The sequence below is a fragment of the Tiliqua scincoides genome, chromosome 12 (genome assembly GCF_035046505.1).
Source record: "Tiliqua scincoides isolate rTilSci1 chromosome 12, rTilSci1.hap2, whole genome shotgun sequence".
Classification (NCBI taxonomy): Eukaryota; Metazoa; Chordata; class Lepidosauria; order Squamata; family Scincidae; genus Tiliqua; species Tiliqua scincoides.
Genome location: NC_089832.1, coordinates 7101027 through 7119945, shown reverse-complemented (window position 1 = coordinate 7119945; position 18919 = coordinate 7101027). Strand labels below are relative to the sequence as shown.

Here is an 18919-nt window from a genome sequence, read left to right as displayed (position 1 = left end):
TGATCTTCAGTGGGGTTTATTCCCTGGTAATCATGGATAGGGTTGCAATCTTAGAGTCTAATCCTGTGCATGTCTACTCAAAATTAAGTTGCATGATCTTCAGTAAGGTTTACTCCCTGGTAAGTGTGGATAGGATTGCAGCCATACAGCCCGATCCTGTGCATGTTTACTCAGAATTAAGTCCTATTGTGTTCAATGGAAATTACTCCCAGGAAAGTGTTTATAGGATTGCAGCTTTAGTTATTGGAAAGGTACAGATGGAGAAAGATCCTAAGTTGGTTTTGCAGAAACCCTGAGATCTGATGGATCCTTGGGCTCTGCTTGAATCTCTGGGCTTCCTTGACGTGGGGCAGCATGTGACTGCTTCCCCCTCCCAGCCCCCTATCCAAATTGTCAGGTCTATTTGTGATTCCAAAACTCAATTTGTGGGTAGGTGGGCTTGTGCCCCTTGTTTGGATTCCTGCTTTAGATCAAACAGTGGATGGGGAACCACTAGGTGGGTCATGAGCCAGTTTCAGGTGAGTCAGGTAGTAGCTCAGCCGCCATTGAAAATACAGAGCTGCTGGATAGGATGGACTCCTGGTGGGAGAGAGGCCAGGTGCTTTGCCCTAAATAGGAGGGAAGATGGGAAGCTAGAAGGCGCGGCGTGGTTGGAGAAGGTTCCAAGTTTGCTATGACATCTGAGCTGGAATGCTTGAATTCTGAGCTATGCAAAATAATAGCACAAGCGCGCTGTGTAATGGGACCTTGGCTGATTGCGGCTAAGGTTTGAAGCCTAAATTGAAGATGTCACTTCTGGCCATGACATCACTCCCAGGTTAATGACATCACTTCTGGTGGGTCCCGACAGATTGTCATTCTAAAAAGTGGGTCCCAGTGCTAAAACATTTGAGAACCACTGCAGTAGATGGTTCTGTGACTTTGAGACTTGTAAGGACTCTTACTTGGCTCACTGATGAACCTGAAGTTATGGGGTGGTGTTTTTCCAAAGTACAACCCTGTTTTAACCCCATGCACCTGGGATGAGTGAGAAAGGCTCACAGCTTCCCGGTAGCTTCTGGGTGTGTGACCCACTTCGTTGCCTGCATTGTGACCCAGAATGCCTTGTGGCCTTTCATTCTGGTGGGCCACCCAGAAGCCAGAAGGCATTCTGTGGTGTAATGTGACCTCTCTCTCTCTCCCCCCCCCCCCATGGCCGATGAAGTGAGTGGTGGTAATAAAAAAAGTTTTGAGAATGGCTGGATTAGATGCTTGACTCAACAGAATGTAGAGAGGAGATCTGAAGTGGCTTCTTGGTTCATCAGATGCGCTTTGAGAGGGTGTGGAAGATATCTTTGGTAACTGTTGTTTTTGAAAGAGCAAAATATCAGTTGCCCCAAAGAAGAGTTGTCAAACTCAAAATACATTGGGCCAAGAAACCACCCTTGGTGTGTCTCTTCTCTACATCCAGTTTCTTCCTATCTGGCCTTCTTTTGGGCTAGAGTAGCTCTAATGTCCTAATGAAATACAAATTATTTTGTATAATAGAGGGACGTGAGAAAGGGGCTTCTCTTCTGTGGCCCCCAGGCTGTGGAAATCTCTCCCTCATGAGGCCCATCAAGCTCCCTCATTGCCTCTGTTTGACCATATTTGCTTTGCTGTTTGATTTAGAGCAGGGGTGTCCAAAGTTTTTGGCAGGAGGGCCACATCATCTCTCTGACACTGTGTTGGGGGCCGGGGGGGGGAAGAATTAATTTACATTTAAAATTTGAATAAATTTACATAAGTTTACATAAATGAATATATTAAAGATGAACTTATATGAATGAATGAAGGTCTTGCAATAGCTCAAGGACTACAAAAGGCCTTGCACAAAGCAAGGCTGGCCTTTCTTTTGCTGCTGCTACTGCATCACAGACGTGAAGCAACAAGCAGTGAAGGGAGCCCTCGTCCCACAGCTCATGCGAGATGTCAAACAGTCGCCCTCACGCTGAGAGCAGTTGCGTCGGGCCAGTATGGGCTCCAACAAATCTCCAGAGGGCCAGAGGCTCATTGGAAACTGGGGGCCTCATTGAGAGGCCTCGAGGGCCACATGTGGCCCCAGGGCCGGGGTTTGGGCACCCCTGATTTAGAGTGATGGTCTCCTCCCTTCTTTGTAAAGTTGTCTCTCTTTCCTGTTCTGCTCATTTTCAAACTAGCTGCTGCTGTTGTACTGTTTGATTGTGTGTGTGTGTGTGTGTGTGTGTGTGTGTGTGTGTGATCTTAATTTGTAAGCTACCTTGGTGGCCCTTCTTTGGGCCAAAGGGTGGGATGCAAATATCTGGCTGAAGACATAAATGGAATAAATGTTGTGTGCGCTGGTTGGGTCATGTGCATTGCCATCTGTCTTCCATGTACAGGCAATTTCCATGATGCTACACACATTTTTGGTGGTGCATGTTTGTTGTTTATATAGTGCCATCTTCAGTCTATGCCCTTTTTATGTATAGACTTCTGCACCAAAGTACCACCAGTACTCTCACCAACTCCTGGCCCATGCAAAAGGCAATCTTTAAGAAGGTGCTATGCTTGCCATATATGGGGTCACATAAAAAGTCAATGTACTACTCCAGCACCCAAGATACATTTTATGAACAGTCAGAGAGGAGCAGACAATAAGAAACATGCTCCCAAGAATAAAAATCCACCTAGGCAACCAACCAACACAGCTGCTACAGCAGCAAATAGAGGAGAGCAATCTTCAGGTCCCTCTCTTCCCCTCCAAGAAGTCACTTTTCAGCCTAGGCGTAGGAGAGGAACAGTAAGTGGAAGATTTTCAACCCCAAAGCAATCTTCCCTTTCCAAAAAAAATGTGCCTCAAAAGTAAAACATCTCTCCATCCTATCTGCTTAGCAATTTTATATGTGTTATGCCTCCTCTTGTCTGGGAGACTAGGATAAGATAAGAATAGGCCCTCAGTTTGGCTGTACTTGTTGTAAGAGGCAACTAAACAGCCACCGGGCAGATGGGACTCGTTAGCGTGCGAAGGCAGCTCGTCTGAGAGAAGGAAAACTCTGATCCCAAACTTCCACTGCCTTGTGGCTACATCCAGTTATGGAAAAGGCTTCAGGAGTCAACCTCGAAGCAAAATCTGGAGCTGGAGTCCGTGAGGCAGTTCATGGCTGAACACAGTCATGTTCTGGCAACTCCTGCGACGCCGCTGGAACCAACCGTATTGGCCTCTGCCTTTCCATTGGACCATTTCAGCAACGTGGAGAGGGGGGATTTGCTGCATGGGTAACAGTCTATCCTCCATATCTACTCTACCCAGGCTTTGCGCACTGGAGAGGACACTCTGTTCCAGAACCACCATTCAGAGCGCAATACCATAGTCTTCCAAGACTGAAGGAAGCCAACAATCTGTCGGGATGCACCAGAAGTGATGTCATAACCAGAAGTGACATCATCAAGCAGGGAAATTTTTAACAATCCTCGGCTGCAGTCCTACCCACATTTACCCAGGAGTAAAGGAGGGGGGATTTGCTGCATGGGTAACAGTCTATCCTCCATATCTACATTACCCAGGCTTCGCGCACTGGAGAGGACACTGTTCTAGAAACATTATTCAGAGTGTGATACCATAGTCTTCCGAGACTGAAGGATGCCAACTCTCTGCACCAAACAGCTTACAATCTATATATTGATGCAAGGGTGATGGAAGGGAAGGGGGATGGAAGCAGGGGGACAGTAAGGGGAATGCATGCACTAGTTTCTGTGGGTTTGGACATTTATGGCTACAATCCTTCACACAGGTTTACCTTAGAATAAACTACACACTGAACTCAATGCAATTTGCTTCTGAGTAAACGCAAATCAAATTGGACTTGGTGATATGGAGCTATGTAGGACACAGGGTGTTGAGAGAACTCGTCACGTCACATTTTTGCAGCATGGTGCAAAGGTATTTGCTAGAAAGAGTGTGAAGAGCCTTCACTAAACGAGTGCAACTTGTGATGCATCAAGCTGAATGCAGGTATGAAGCCTACCAGATGCTTAACAACCCTTCTGCTGTTCCAGGCAGGCAGCAAGAACAGGAGTTAATTATCTCTTAGTTAGCGGGGTGAGGTCGTAACTCAGGAGGTGACTGTTTGTGGCATGCAGAAGGCCCCAAATTCAGGCCTTGGCAGCATCTCCAAGTAGGGCTCGGGACAGATCTGAAGGCCGGGGCGGGTGGCAGCTACTGATGGGTGGAGGCAGCTGTCCCTGGAAGGGAGCAGTATTAGGAGATGAGGAAAAAAGAAAGAGGCATATGGGACAGTGGTGGCGCTAGGGAGGTGCGGACCACACCAGGTGACGCACGCAGGGGGGCGACACCACTACCGGTCAAAAAATTTTAAATCTTGGTATTTTTGAATAATGCCATCATGTTATATATCAATTGATGTGTAATTCCATGCAGAATGCAGTGAAACAAACCACATTGACATATCTCTGTTCTATCAAAAGTTATAGCCAAAAGACCAGCATGGGTGGAGTAATGACCACACCCACTGCCCCGGTTCATAGCCCTGCCCACTGCATAGAGAAGGTTCATGCAGGAGAGTGATGCGCTGGTATCCTGCACTGGGTGACGCAAACCCTATGGAAGCAGGGACACTGCTTACTCCACCCTGAAGGCAAGAGCCTGTTCCTGTCTGTGTGTTTTAGGCTCTTTCAATAGAAGAAAAAGAAATTCCCTTTACGTCACAGTGACTCTTCTCATTGTGTCTGTCTTAATTCTGACGGTTGGTCTTGCTGCTACAACGAGAACCCAAAATGTGACTGTTGGAGGTTATTACCCGGGTGCTATTGTAAGTATAGAACTCCTAGGTAGGTGGAGAAACTTCCCAGCAAGCGTTTTACAAGAGGATGATGGGTGTCTGAAATGCTAAATGGTTGGCTCCCTTGCTTCCTTTTGCTGTTTGAATGTTTGGTTGTCAGAAGACACCAGGCTGGTTCCCACTTTTGGCACTCAGCAGTGGCTACGGGACAGCTTGCGCATGTGAATGCTTCCTCTGGGACGTAACACCACCCAATCAGTTCCCACATTCAACTGCTGTGTTTTGGGGAGGGCTGGCTCACAAATGGCAAGTGTTGACCACTGATTCAGAGTGTGTGTTGTGTAAACACTTGACAGCTGGTAGGTGACTGTGAATCCACTACCCTGAGAAGCATTGGGTGCGGGGTGATACAGACATTCTGTCTGTAGCCTTTCATCCTTGATGGCTCGTTCACATGTGCAAGCCATGCAGTCCCTGGGTGATGACCATGAAGGTGTGAATGGCTCTTCTCTCTCCCATGTGAGAATTTCATCTTGTGGCCTTCACTGGAACAGGCTGGGATGGAGGGGGGAATACAATTATTTAGTAGAAAGTAGGAGAACAGCTGGTTTTCCCTAGTAAGAAAAATTTTTCTCTTAGAGAATGGGGACTGATCCTGGTAGATTGAGCGTCCGATCTTCTTCCAAGTAGGACCATATTTTGCCAAGCAATTTTTCCCTCTGCTGACCTCCAAGCCCTCATAAGAGAGCCTACTCTGGTTGTAAATGAATTGGGACCAGTGGCTTAACTAAAGGGAGCAGGGGGTACATTGCCCTGGGTACCACACTTTGAGGGGGTTTCTTAGAGGACTGCAAAAAGTACTTCTGATTTTCACCAAAAACCAGGGGATTTCACCAAATTTCACCATATTTCACCAAAAATAGGGGGAGGGGGTGTTAATATGAGGGAGTGTTGTTGGGGAGGTAAGGGAGTTGTTAAAAATTTTTATGCCACCTGGTGCCAGATGCCTTAGCTACACTACTGGGACCTCATATGATATGCCTGCCCAGCTACATCAGAACTGAGTCCAAGAACATCTCTTCCAGGACATAACTATGGTCTTGTTTAACCTATACATGAGCATCGCTCAGTGATCCAACCTTTGTGATTCAGGTGGCTGAGTGGCCCTTCTTCATTGTCATAGGGTGGTATGAGAGTCGGGTCTGGGCTGCCTTAATCCCTGGTGGCTGATTCACACATGCAAGCTGTTGTCAGTGAGTTTGTGATGCACGTGTGAAACCCCTGGTTGCCTCAGCTGCCACCCAGAATCCAGCAGTAGTAAGGACTGGACCTCCTGTGCTGGGTTCTCAGTGTCTCCCATCTGCAAATGGGCTGGGCGGAGAGCTAGCATGAAAGGAAGTTTCCATGTGCCTGGATGGTGGGGTCCAGACATTCATGCATGTATTTTGGATTCTCTTCCCAGCTTCCATGTGAATGCAAGCAGAGCTTGCTAGGAGTGGGCACCTTTCCAAAAGAGAAAACTCTGTTGAGGCACATTGAGGAAAACAATCTTTCTGGCTCAAAAAAACAGAGAGTTGTGAGATCTTGCCACAGAAACCCACACTGAGGGGCGGGATGAACTTTGTTTACGTCACTCTTTGAAAGCCAATAGTTTCTCTTACATGCAAAAACTTCTGACATGAAGTTGAGCTCTCCCTTTGATGCCACACTGAGCCAGGTTACTCTGGGCAGCGCAAATCTTAACATAAGAGCCCTGCTGGATCAGAACCAAGGCCCATCTGGTACATCTTCCTGAATCCAATGGCCCAGCAGATGCCTCTGGGAGCCCACAGAACTACATCCTAGTGCCACTGCCTTGCACCTGGCATTCTGAGCTAGCCTCCTTCTAAAACCAGGAGGTTGCAAATACCCATCACGGTTTGTAAGCTGTGATGAACTTTTTTTCTAGAAATCTGTCCAATTCCCCTTTAAAGGCATCTAGGCCATATGCCATCACCACATCCTGTGGCAATGGGTTCCACAGGCTAATTAGACGCTGAGTAAAGAAATAATTTTCTTTCTATTTGCAGTGCAAATCTTAAAGCCTCTGTAACAGACATTGGTCTGATTCACACATGCCAGTGACACTTGTTTTCTAGGTGTGCAAAACCCTGCAGATACCTTATCTTGACATTGTACTTGCAACAGTTCAGTAAGGTAGTTATCACTATATTGCAGATGGGGAAAACTGAGGCTAACCATGCATTCCTGTGCATCTCAGAAGTGAGTCCCACTGTGTTCATTGGGGCTTATGCCCAGGAAAGTCTGTATAGGATTGCAGCTTAAAATGGAGTGGCTTGCTTAAGGTCAAGTAGTGAGCATCGTGGAGGTGAGATTGAAACACCCCAAAAACCAGGGACATCCTAATTTATAGCTTAGCCCAGACTTGCTGCTCTCAGTGTTGGGGAGTTGAATGTGCGAACCAATTCCATGAAAAGCATTGCCCTCAAGGCAGCTTGGGAAGATAGCAGTGTGATATTGTTTTTGTAATGAACCATTCAAATATGCAAGTCCTCACTTGAGGTTGCTGCCATCAAGGGATATATGTGCCTGTACCAACCAGTGCAAAAATGTGCCTAGTTGCCAAACCTGGAGCCTCATCAAATATGATTCTCCTCTGCTGTTTCTCCTTCCAACAAGCTGGCAGAAAATGCATAGTGACCTGAGCTAGCTTGGACACATGAGAAGAACATAGCAACGCACTGCTGGTCTGTCCAGAACATACTTAACATAGCTTGGGTGTCCAGTTGGTTCTCCATAACCCCTCCTGGATGTCATGCACACTCCTTGCCAGAGATATGTGACTTACAGGACAGGTCTTCATTTTGAGACCTGAAATGTTTCTGTTTTTACAGTGTTTGAGAAAGCACCCCAAAAATAAGTCCTGCCAAAAATCAGATCTGTTTATTGGTTTGGTGGAGTGATGCACTCCCAGGGTGTTCTTTAAAATGCTAAAAATGTAAAGTGGCGTATTCAGCAGAGCCCCCTTCATTCACTAAATGTCAGCTGGACCTACAACAGAGTTAGAACCACCTAAGAAGTATAACTGAACAGTACTTTTAAATTTGCATCCTGCTTTTTGAGTACTTCACATGTGTTATGTTGATGTAGCCCTAGGAACAACCTTGTTAGTTAGTAGTATTATCCCCATTTTGCAGATGGGGAAGACAGAGGTTGAGAGGGAATGGCTTGCCTATGATCATCTAGTGCAGGGGTGCCAAACGTAAGGCCCGCGGGCTGCATGCAGCCCTTGGAAGCTCTTTATCTGGCCCTCAGCCTCTCCCAGCAGTTCTCAGTTGCTGACCTGTGTTGAGGTGTTAGTGATGAAAGGCTAACCAACATGATAGTTGGGCTTTCTGATATCTTGAAAATATGATTCAGATTTGAGTATTTTCTCTTCTGTCATTTGTAGCTAATGAGTTCCTATATGAGAAATGGGACTTATTTCTGATTATTATCTGCTTAATGACATCACTTCCTGCTTAATGACATCACTTCTGGCCCTCAGAAGGTATCATGAATGCTATTCAGCCCACTGTATGAAACAAGTTTGACACCCCTGATCTAGTGTGTTCAGAGCAGAGGCAAGATAGTGGAGCTAGTGCCTGGGCAAATCTTTGCCCAGCCTGTGCACCAGTTGATGCAAAGGCATCCAAGATGGTACCCTGAATGCTTCTCTAAGGCGCTCATTCCAAGTACAAGATGCTATGACTGAGAGACCCACCCATTAACCCTTCAAATGTCAGCCCGTACAGTCCTGACCCATGCTGGTTTGTCATAAGCATGGATGCTCTGCACACCAAACACACAGGGATTAATTCAATCCATTAAAACAACACTGCACAGCAGGATTGTGGACAATCCCCTCTATTATCGTTGAGCTGCAGGAAGAAATCGTTAACCTAGAAAAAATATTCAGCTTGCTTAAGAGTTGGTTCACATAGGTGGTTGCATCAATTGATTTCTTCATATTCCCTCTGAATGTGTGAACAGACTCGGAGATCATGGGATCTGAGATGCTGCATAAGTTCTCTCTGTGGCACCTGATCACCGATACCTTGTTCACAAGTGCAAATCACCACTTGACGCTGCAGTCATTTTGGCTGCAATCCTAACCACACTTTCCTGAGAGCAAGCCTCATTGAACAGAATAGGACTTACTTCTGAGTAGACCTGGTTAGAATTGTGCCCTCAGACACTAGCGTGCATGTGTGAATCAAGAGAGGGTAGACCACTCACAACTTTTCATAGCTTTTCAACTAGTGGGACAGTATCGCTGCTAGCACTAGGCTCCACTGCCCTGTTGATTACAAGGCATTGCCTCTCCTGGTTTGATCCAACTGGAAGTGGAGAGGACCCAATCCAATTGGGGATGAACTGGCCACATTGAAGGCTACAAGTAGACACCAGGACATCCTATCACAGATCTCCTGCACCATCATCTGATTTGGCCCTCTATAACTGGCTGTTGAGTGGATGAACTGACTCAGCAGAAAAACGCTGAATTTGAGATGGTGTTGGGTGGTACAAAAAGGTCTGCAAATCACCCAGCTACCCACCAGCTCTGCCCACCTCTGTTGTTTAAAACACCCCTCCTATTTTTAGCCTTTCCCCCTTTCCCCCCTCAATGGTGGCTAATAATAATAATAACAACAACAGTATTTACCTCTGCAAGCCATATCACATTATGGTTATAGTGCAAACGAGGGCTGCAATCCTATACACACTTACCTGGGAGTAAGTCCCGTTGAACTTAATGGGACTTGCTTTTGAGTAGACATACTGAGGATTGCATTGTAAAACTTGGGAAGCAAAGGTTTGAATTCCCAATTAACCATGAAGCACACTGGGTGATCTTGGGCTAGTCTTTGTCTTTCAGCCTAACCAACTCCGACCGGGGGGGGGGGGGAATGCCCATCAATGCCACCCTGAGCTGACCTTGGAGAAGGGGGGAAAGAACTAACTCTACAGGTGGCAGGAGTGATGAGGGAATCTCTTTCCTCTCCCAGCACCATGTCCCATCCTACACTGTGTTCTGCTGAGCACAGATTAAGGTGGTAGTTTCAGCCTAGCCATGTGATGCATTCCAGATTAGCAACATGGCAGTGTGAAGGAGATGAAATTCTGGCTTTAAGGCAAAGGGATTTTGAGTTTTCATTTGGTCATTGGGTGGCTGAACTAGATGAATCAGTTGGCGCAGGGCACTCATTTATGCAAAGCCTTAGCAAAGTCACTGCCACATCTGCCACCCTGCAAATACACACACCAGTCTGAATGGACAGATGGCCTAATTTGCCCAGCCTGAGCCTCTAGCATTCAGGCCAGTCATATCCAGCAGTCAAAATTTCAGATTGATTGCATTTACTTTGATTGATGGTAATTTCTGTGGCCCCTATACTGTTTAGGTGCTCTTCAAGGAGTTTTGGAATTGCACCAAGGGTGCCAATCACCATTGGGATTACCCTGGTCTTCTTCTGCCAAAGCTTCTCAATTTCTATTTGTAAATCTTTGTATAGTATTTTTTCCAGTTCTCTTTCTTATGTTCTGCTATTACCTGGTATTGCTATATCGATTATTTCTTCTTCTTCTTCTTCTTCTTGCCTTCTGTGGGATTTTAAGTCTACTGAGTTAAAGGGATGAAATATCATGCTGGTATGTGTGTGTGTGTGTGTAGGGGGGGGTGTCTATTCCTGCATCTGTACTAAATGTTTAAACCAGTGTTTCTCGAACTGTGGGTCAGGACCCAGCCAATTTCAGGTGGGCCCCATTCATTTCAATATTTTATTTTTAATATATTAGACTTGATGCTACCATGATATGTGACTGCTTATGGGGAAATGTACACATCTGTACTTTTAACAGGCTACTATGTATATGCTTATAACAAGGATAGGAAATGGGACTTTCTCCTAGGTAAGTGTGCGTAGGATTGCAGCCTAGGATTGTTAAAAATTTTCCTGCTTGATGATATCGCTTCTGGTCATGACCTCTCTTCCGGTGGGTCCTGACAGATTTTCATTCTAAAAAGTGGGTCCCAGTGCTAAAAATTTGAGAACCGCTGGTTTAAACTGAGTGACTTCCAGATCTAAACATTTTTTTTAAAAAAAACCTTTGCCTTTCAGCTTGGCTTTGGGTCTTTTCTTGGAATCATTGGATCCAATTTGATAGAAAACAAAAGGCAAATGGTAAGTTTCAAATATTCCAGGTGTGTCAGAAAGGTTAACCCTTACTAGTCCCTTGCAGATATTCCTGTGAAGCCTAGAAGCTGGACTCTGGCAAAATGCATCAAGAGAGCCTGCTGGTTTGCTAGCAGGGTTCACATTACAGCTGCCCAACATTCCACTCTTGTCCTCTCCTCAGGTGACAGTGTGACTTCCAGTTGACCCTTGCTTGTGTTTTTTAAAATCTGATACCACTGCAGTTTTTATGGGGCCAGTACAGAAAATGCTAGAACTATAGACTTCAAAATTGTGTCGTAGGGAACCTTGGACATTTATCTGTGGTCCTCAATGAGCACATTGGCTTCCCTGAAAGAGAACTTTTCTGTCACAACTGATTTTTCCTCTAATTCACTGCCTCAGAAGAGCATTTGCTGTTTACCATCAGTTCAAGGGAAGCCCTAGAATGTGTTCCAGAATCTTCTGTTACATGAAGGGGTTCCTTGATGGTCTTGGTGTATATCGTGTTTCTGGTGGTCACCTGTCTGGGCAGACCTGGTTACCTCTAACTCAGTGTTTCTCAAACTGTGGGTCGGGACCCACTAGGTGGGTTGCGAGCCAATTTCATGTGGTCCCCATTCATTTCAATGTGTATTTTATTTTTAATATATTAGGCTTGATGCTCCCTTGGTGTGTGAGTGCATTTGGGGAAATGTTACAGATCTGTACTTTTAACAGGCTACTATCTATGCTTTAACAATGATAGAGAATGGGGCTTACTCCCAGGTAAATGTGAATGGGATTGTAGCCTTTGGGATTTGGGGATTTTTTTTAAAACAATCAGCAACTGCTTGGGAGGATTAGGTGGTTTATTTTAAATAAATTTTTAAACTTTTTCATATTGTAAAGTTTTAATTTACTTACTTAATCTGATGTTGGTGTTAAAAATTTTCCTGCTTAATGATTTTTCTGCTTGACTTCTGGCCATGACATCACTTCCAGGTTAATGACATCAATTCTGGTGGGTCCCAATAGATTGTCATTCTAAAAAGTGGGTCCCGGTGCTAAAACGTTTGAGAACCACTGCTCTAGCAAGATGGCGGCATGATCTTGGACTTTGTATGGGACCGTCAAGAACTGATGAGTAGCTTCTGTTGCTCCGAAACAACAGAACTGTGACGACATCTGGTCACAGTCAACAAAAGGCTGCCATTTTCTCCAGCAAAATCTTGGGATGGCTTCATTGTGTCTCCCTCTTGCCTCCCTCCCTCCCTCTTGGCGCTGTTTGTGATCTTGCACAAGTGATTGGTTTTATCCCTGTTTTCACCAATGGCCATCAAACTTAGTTGAACCTTTGGCTGTCTGATCCTCACCTGACCTCTCTTGAAGCTTTAGAAAAAAAAAAATCTTGCAAGTTAAGCTGCATAATTTGGTCTGCTTCTGTGAGTCCAAGAGGTGAGACAAGGAGGGCACCCAAGTCCCTTGTTCCTAGAAATCTTGTTCACTCCGCTCTTTATTTCACCAAGAATTGTGATGCACCCTGAAACCTCTCCGCCCACTCAAAAGGACTAGAAACATGCTTTAAAAAGGAGGGGGGAGATTCAGTGTTGAATGCTGCACATGGTTACAGAGCTATGGAACACTCTCGGTTCCAGGTATAAGTGGCGCATTATAAAAATGCATTGGGTTTTGTACAGCATACTGTCCATAATCCCTGCTCTTCCCATTTCCTTCATGCTCATCTCCTGCTGTTCCTTCTTCTTCTTCCCTTTTGTGGCTGCTTTCTAGTGCCAGCCTCTTGCCTCATCTTCCTGTATCATGAGGCAACACAAGAGCTTAGCCAACTGGGTGTCTCCCCTCTGACCTGCTAATGCTTCTCCTAATGCGGTTTTTGCTGCGTTGTTTTGGATTCTGGGTTTGAAATGCACAATTTGGCTGTGGTTCCCTTTCCCTGTGGGAGTAAGAAGAGCCAAGGATAGCCAGCAGGGGGTTTGATGTTGGGGGGGGGAAGGAGGAGAGAGAGCACATTGCAAGGCCGACAAGGGTCTTTAGCCACAGAGGCAAGAAAAGATCAGTGTTTCAAACATCCTGAATTTCTGTTATTGAGTAGAAAAAGCCACCATTGGCCATGTTGGAGGAATCTCTCTCATTCCTGCATCTCTGTGATGAAACTCCAATATTCCATGTGCTGGCAATGCAGAGTTATGGATCATTTGAGACTCAACAATTGAAGATGCAAACCACTAACAATGGCAAAGCATTGAGGGGTTCTTCTCCTTGAAGTGCTTACAGATCCTGGCTATGATCTTTGAAGCCTGATGACATCGCTTGACAGTGACGTCCATAAGTGACGTCTGTGCTATTCCAAACCCACCCAGATTTGCAGTGAGACAGGAGACAGGTGGGAGATCTCTTCTCCCCAGAAGTATTCTGCCATGCGCTGGTTACAGTGGTGCCAGACCTCCAAAAGGTTGTGAGAGGAGCCATGTGTGCTTTTGAAGTGCCTGGTCAGTGGTGTGCTATGTTCATTCACAGCAGGAGGGCAATTTTTCTGATTCCTATTGTCCTTTTCCTCCCAAAGGGAGCACATTAAAAGCATCACATTTTTGAAACAATTCACGAAACAGCCAGGCAAAAAAGCAGGAATAACAGAAAATAAAGTGAATTGAAGCAGCACCAGGCAGAAGAATCTTTGAAAACCACCTGAAGAAAAAGGGTGGTTTGGGAAGGGAGGTTGGTGTCTGTGAGTTGGCAATGATATACAGGTCCCACCTTTTTATACACAGATTTTTTTATCCACAGATTAAACTCAACACTGTTGGCCACTGCAGTTAAGAAGGACCTTGTTCTTCGAATTAATATTAGAAGATATTAGAATAAATAATATTAAGGACCTAATATTCTCCAGATATTTTCCGGAGAAGGGGGAAAATATCTCTTTACAATCTCTGTACTGAAAACCACTTTTCTAGGGAGTCAAATGGTTACAACTGCTATTTTGCAGCTCACTCCAAGAAAAGTGACACCCCTCACCCCTCGACCTGGCTCACTGAACAATGGAATGGGGAAGTGATTAATCACCAGCCACAAGCCAGAGTGAAGGGAGGGGGTCACTTTATTGAGCAAACTGCAAGATAGCAGTTCTAATTGACTGCCTGACAGATGTTTGTTTTGCTTTTATTTAATGCAGTTTTTGGTATCTGCAGAACCAAATCCCAGCAGATACCGAGGTCCCATCTGTATTCACCTCCTGTAGCCCCCTTTTTCCCCCTCCCTATGGAGAGAAGAGCCTAGAACCCAGGACCATACTGCCTGGGCCTGGAACACTCTGAAACGCCTACTCCTGTTGGATATCCCTAAAATATTGCCTCTCTGTGGGAGTTGTAGGCTGCTTTTGTAAAGAGCCAGTTTGGGCAGTAAAAGCAGGACATTAACATAACTGCAGTTTGATCACTGTGGGCTCCATCAGCTGCCATTCTGCTCGGTTGCAACAGGTGGCGACAGTGAAACCTCTTCCATTGCTTGGCTGGGACCAACTGCCCCACTGATTCATCCAGAACTGTCCCCCATGGATCTATTATGGAACTACATGATTGATTGATCACATTTTTATACCGCCCTTCCTCCAAAGAGCTCAGGGCGGTGTACACAGCTGCTCCCCTCCTTTAGTCCTCACAACAACCCTGTGAGGCAGGTTTTTAACCTTGTGAAAGATTCTGGGCCCTTGAACATACTGGTTTTCCTCATTCCTCCCCATCCATTTTTTCCTGTTACATGGTCGGGTCACAACACACATTCCTTGACACACCATCTCTTGATCCCTGAATGTCTGTTTTATTTTGTACACAGCTCGCATTGTGGGGCACCAAACCAGATCAGTGAGCTTTAACTCTTTAGCCTCACCGCACTTTCACTCCAGATAATGAACACCTGTGTAATCTACCTGTACCTGATCTACCTGTAGAAGAAAAAACTTTCTATGAGGTCTTGCTGGGGCTTCCCACCCCCCACCAGCATAAATACAGCACATAAGAGTGTGCAATTTGGGTCCGAACCACAGCAAGATGCAGTGTTTCAAGCCCCCCTAACCCCACTCTGGTTCCAATACATTTTGTGCATCGCCCATGTGCCATTATACAAAATAAAACAGAGGCATGTCAATATTCTTCTTACTCTTAGCTGTGACTTTAATTGTAAACTGCCGTCAGTGCTTTGGCAGAGAGGCGGTTCTGTATAGACACAGTAAATGGCGTACCTGGTGGCTGGCAAGAAGACCAGTTCTCTGGCAGAGGGATCCACCATCAAGACATCCAGTCTGAAGGAAAGCCGCAAATCTGAGAGTTTTCTATCTGTCAGTTGCACCAGATTGGCCGTCTAAAGAATTCTAGCTGACCCACTAAAAGAATTCTAGCTCCTCCCCTAGAACCACCAGTAGAACCATCAACTGCCTGGTTTAGCAAGAGGGAACCATCAGCGCAGGAAGGGGAAAATGCTTTAGGATCTTGTTTTTATGACGTGCTCTTTTTGTATTGATTTGATATAAGCCCCTCTGGGAGCTTTACACATTTAGAACCACGTTTTGGTAAATGTGTTTGACGCCAGAAACCTAATTATTTTCATTTTTAACCCACCAAGAAACATTTGTGGGTTGCAGAGGACAACTGTAAACTGGGGCCCGAATTTCCTATGCGACAGCAGTGATTGTATTTTGACTTCTTTAGAAAAGAACCTGGGGCATGCATTTATTCTTCAGTCCTTTGGGTTTTATTTTACTTTTTAAAAGGATATTACTGGTCCTCATGATTGTGGAGGGTGTGTTTGGTTTTGTTTTGGGGTGTTTGTTTTTGCACCCAAATATATATTTCTTGTAGGCTCTGCAGGGTTTCTGGATGTTGCTTCCAGTAGAAAGAGAACTTCTTTTTCCTAATCTTGTTTGCAAGTCCTCATCTTTCTTTCTTTCTTTCTTTCTTTCTTTCTTTCTTTCTTTCTTTCTTTCTTTCTTTCTCTATTTATCTATCTATTTATCTATTTATTTAACAACCACATTTTTATACTATCCCTCTTCCAAGGAGCTCAGGGTGGTGTGCATGGTTCCTTCCCTCCTTTTGTGCTCACAACAGCCCTGTGAGGTAGGCGAGGCTGAGAGACAATGGCTGGCCCAAGGTCATCCATGAAGCTTCATGGCTGAGTGAGGATTTGGACTTGGATCTTTCAGGTCTCGGTTCAGCTCCAAAATTACTACACCAGCCTGTATTTGCTCCTATACCTGATTCAGGCACAGTATGCTGTGGCCCAAGTCACTTTCTTTTCCTCTACATTTCCTCTTCTAGCACAGTGTTTCTCAAACTGTGGGTTGGTACCTACTGGGTGAGTTGCAAGCCAATTTCAGGTGGGTTCCCATTCACTTCAATATTTTATTTTTAATGTATTAGACTTCGTGCTACTATGGTATGTGGCTGCATTTGGGGAAGTGTTACAGAGCTGTACTTTGAACAGGCTACAATTTATATGCTTTTAATAATGCTAATCAGTGGGGCTTACTCCCAAGTAAGTGTGGGTAGGATTGTAGCCCTTGGGATGTTTGGGGAATTTTTTTTTTAAACAGATCAGCAACTACTCGGAACAGTTAGGAGGGTTCTTTATTTTAAATAATTTATTCAACTTATAATTATTGTAAACTTTTGATTTAATTGATCGATTTGATTTTGTTGTATGAGGGTGTTCAAAATTTTCCTGCTTGATGATGTCACATCCGGCCATGACATCACTTCCAGGTGAATGACATCACTTCCAGTGGTTCCTGACAGATTGTTGATCTAAAAAGTGGGTCCTGATGTTAAAAGATTTGAGAGCCACTGTCGTTTTTTCCAGTCCAGCAAGTGTAGGAGGAAGAATGACCACAGAGGAGGTGTGGACTGCAATCTTTACGGGGTGTGGTGGGTACACCAGGTGATGCACACGGGGGGGGGGGTGACACCAGTACTGGCCAAAATTTCTAAAATCTTGGTGTTTTTAAATAATACCATCACGTTATATAGCATTTGATGCATAATCTCATGCAGAATGCAATGAAACAAACTACTTAGAAAGATCTCTATGCTATCAACAGTTATAGCCCCCCAAAAAACCAGCGGGAGTGGGGCAATGGTACATCATCTGGGACATTGCCCCACCCACTGCATGGGAGGAAGTCCATCATGGGGGTGATACACTGGCCTCCTGCACGGGTGATGCAAATCCTAGTGACACCACTCCCTGAAATTCTTCCCAAAGTGCTGGCCCTGGCTGGACAGTTCAGTGACCTGAAAGACGCTTCGCATGTTCAGTGAAGCCTGAGTGTGTGACTGTCACAATCAGACCTTGTATGAGTTCTGCAGAGATGCCGGTGACTGCATGTCATGTTCTCTGTCTGACAGCTGGTTGCGTCGATCGTCTTCATCAGCTTTGGAGTCATCGCCGCCTTCTGCTGTGCCATAGTTGATGGTGTCTTTGCTGCCAGGCACATAGTGAGTAGTACAGTAGAACGGCTTTGCCATTGAATCTCCTCCATTGCACGTAGATCTGTGTATACGCCAGGGGTGCTCAGCATGATGATGATGATGATGATGATGATGATGATGATGATGATGATGATGATGAAGAAGAATATTCATATAGATTCAGATTCAGACACCTTTATTAGGCATTATTGAAAATACAAAGAACATACAGATGTGCACAAGTATAACATGGCAGACTACAAATGACACCTATAAACCAAGCACTTCAACGAGTAGGGGCACGCTTCAGATTAGTCGCCACAATTTGTAAGATAAATTTAGCTATCTGAGAAACAATGTCAAAATCAGAGGAGGTTAATAAAAATTGCAGTATAGCCAAATCCTCAGCGAAGGAGTTAAGGTGAAATTGGAGGGCCAGACATTTCCTTCTGGCCTCATTGTGAAGCGGGCAATGAAGAAGAAGGTGGTCTAACATTTCTACAACTCGCTGAGGACAGGGACAAATTCTTTCCTGAAAAGGGATGCCATTAAATCTACCCCAAAGAACAGAAGATGGGATAGAATTACTACGGGCCATAGAAAAGGCCCTTCTAATTTTGGGGCATTCCAAAATATAAAGATAGTTGGGAATTACGCCTACTTTAACCAGCAAGTGATAATATAAAGGTGAAAGAATATTCATTTACTGCTTTTAAATAGCAAAGTTTATAAAAAGGTATACGGAGAAGATAACATAACTAAATGGTTCCCTATCCCAAAAAGGCTCACAATCTAAAAATATGCAGAACACCAGCAACATGCACTAGAGAAGACACTGTGCTGGGGTGAATAGAGAGAGTTACTCTCCCCTTGCTAAATATAAGAGGAGCTTGAAAAAGTGCCACCTGGCCCAAATTAGCAGGGCAGTGAAAGCACAGACTGTGGGGCTGGGCATGGAATCCATTTTTCAGAAATTCTAAGCTTTCATTTGCACACACAAAAAAAGCAAGTTTCTCGTCCTTTGCTCAGTGGTTTCCAAGCTGTGGGCCAGGACCCATTGGTGGGTCATGACCTGATTTTTGGTGGGTCACCAAAGGGTGATGGAAAGATCAGATAACTAATTGCCTCAAGCCCTGAAGCTATTCAAAAATCAGATAGCTGCTAACTGCTCCTGCAGCTTGCAAGCATGTATAAATATAGGGAGATAAACATTTCAGGGACTTTTTCTGGTTATTATTAGTTGTAAATAAACAAATAAAACATTTCTTTCTATATCTCCTTTTTTAAAACAGTCTGGTAAACCTAGGTGGGTCCTGACAGAGTGTCATTTAAAAAAGTGGATCCCGGTACTTTGAAGTTTGGGAACTTAGTGGTTATGGAAATACGCTTGAAAACATGTGGGTGGAATCTCAGAAACCAAAGAGGTAGCTGAATAAAGCCAGGACTATGTGTTGGAAGAGGGCCC

The 18919-nt window shown here is 44.8% G+C and overlaps 1 protein-coding gene across 1 annotated transcript in view; it reads left to right on the top strand.

Annotated features, from left to right (window-relative positions):
* The window catches only part of TMEM255A (transmembrane protein 255A), a 33558-nt gene that overhangs the window by 862 nt on the left and 13777 nt on the right, over positions 1-18919 (top strand). The window contains exons 2-4 of the mRNA XM_066640161.1: positions 4666-4808; positions 10940-11002; positions 17392-17481. Of these exons, the coding sequence (XP_066496258.1) occupies positions 4666-4808; positions 10940-11002; positions 17392-17481 (296 nt within the window). The remainder of the gene's footprint in view (positions 1-4665; positions 4809-10939; positions 11003-17391; positions 17482-18919) is intronic.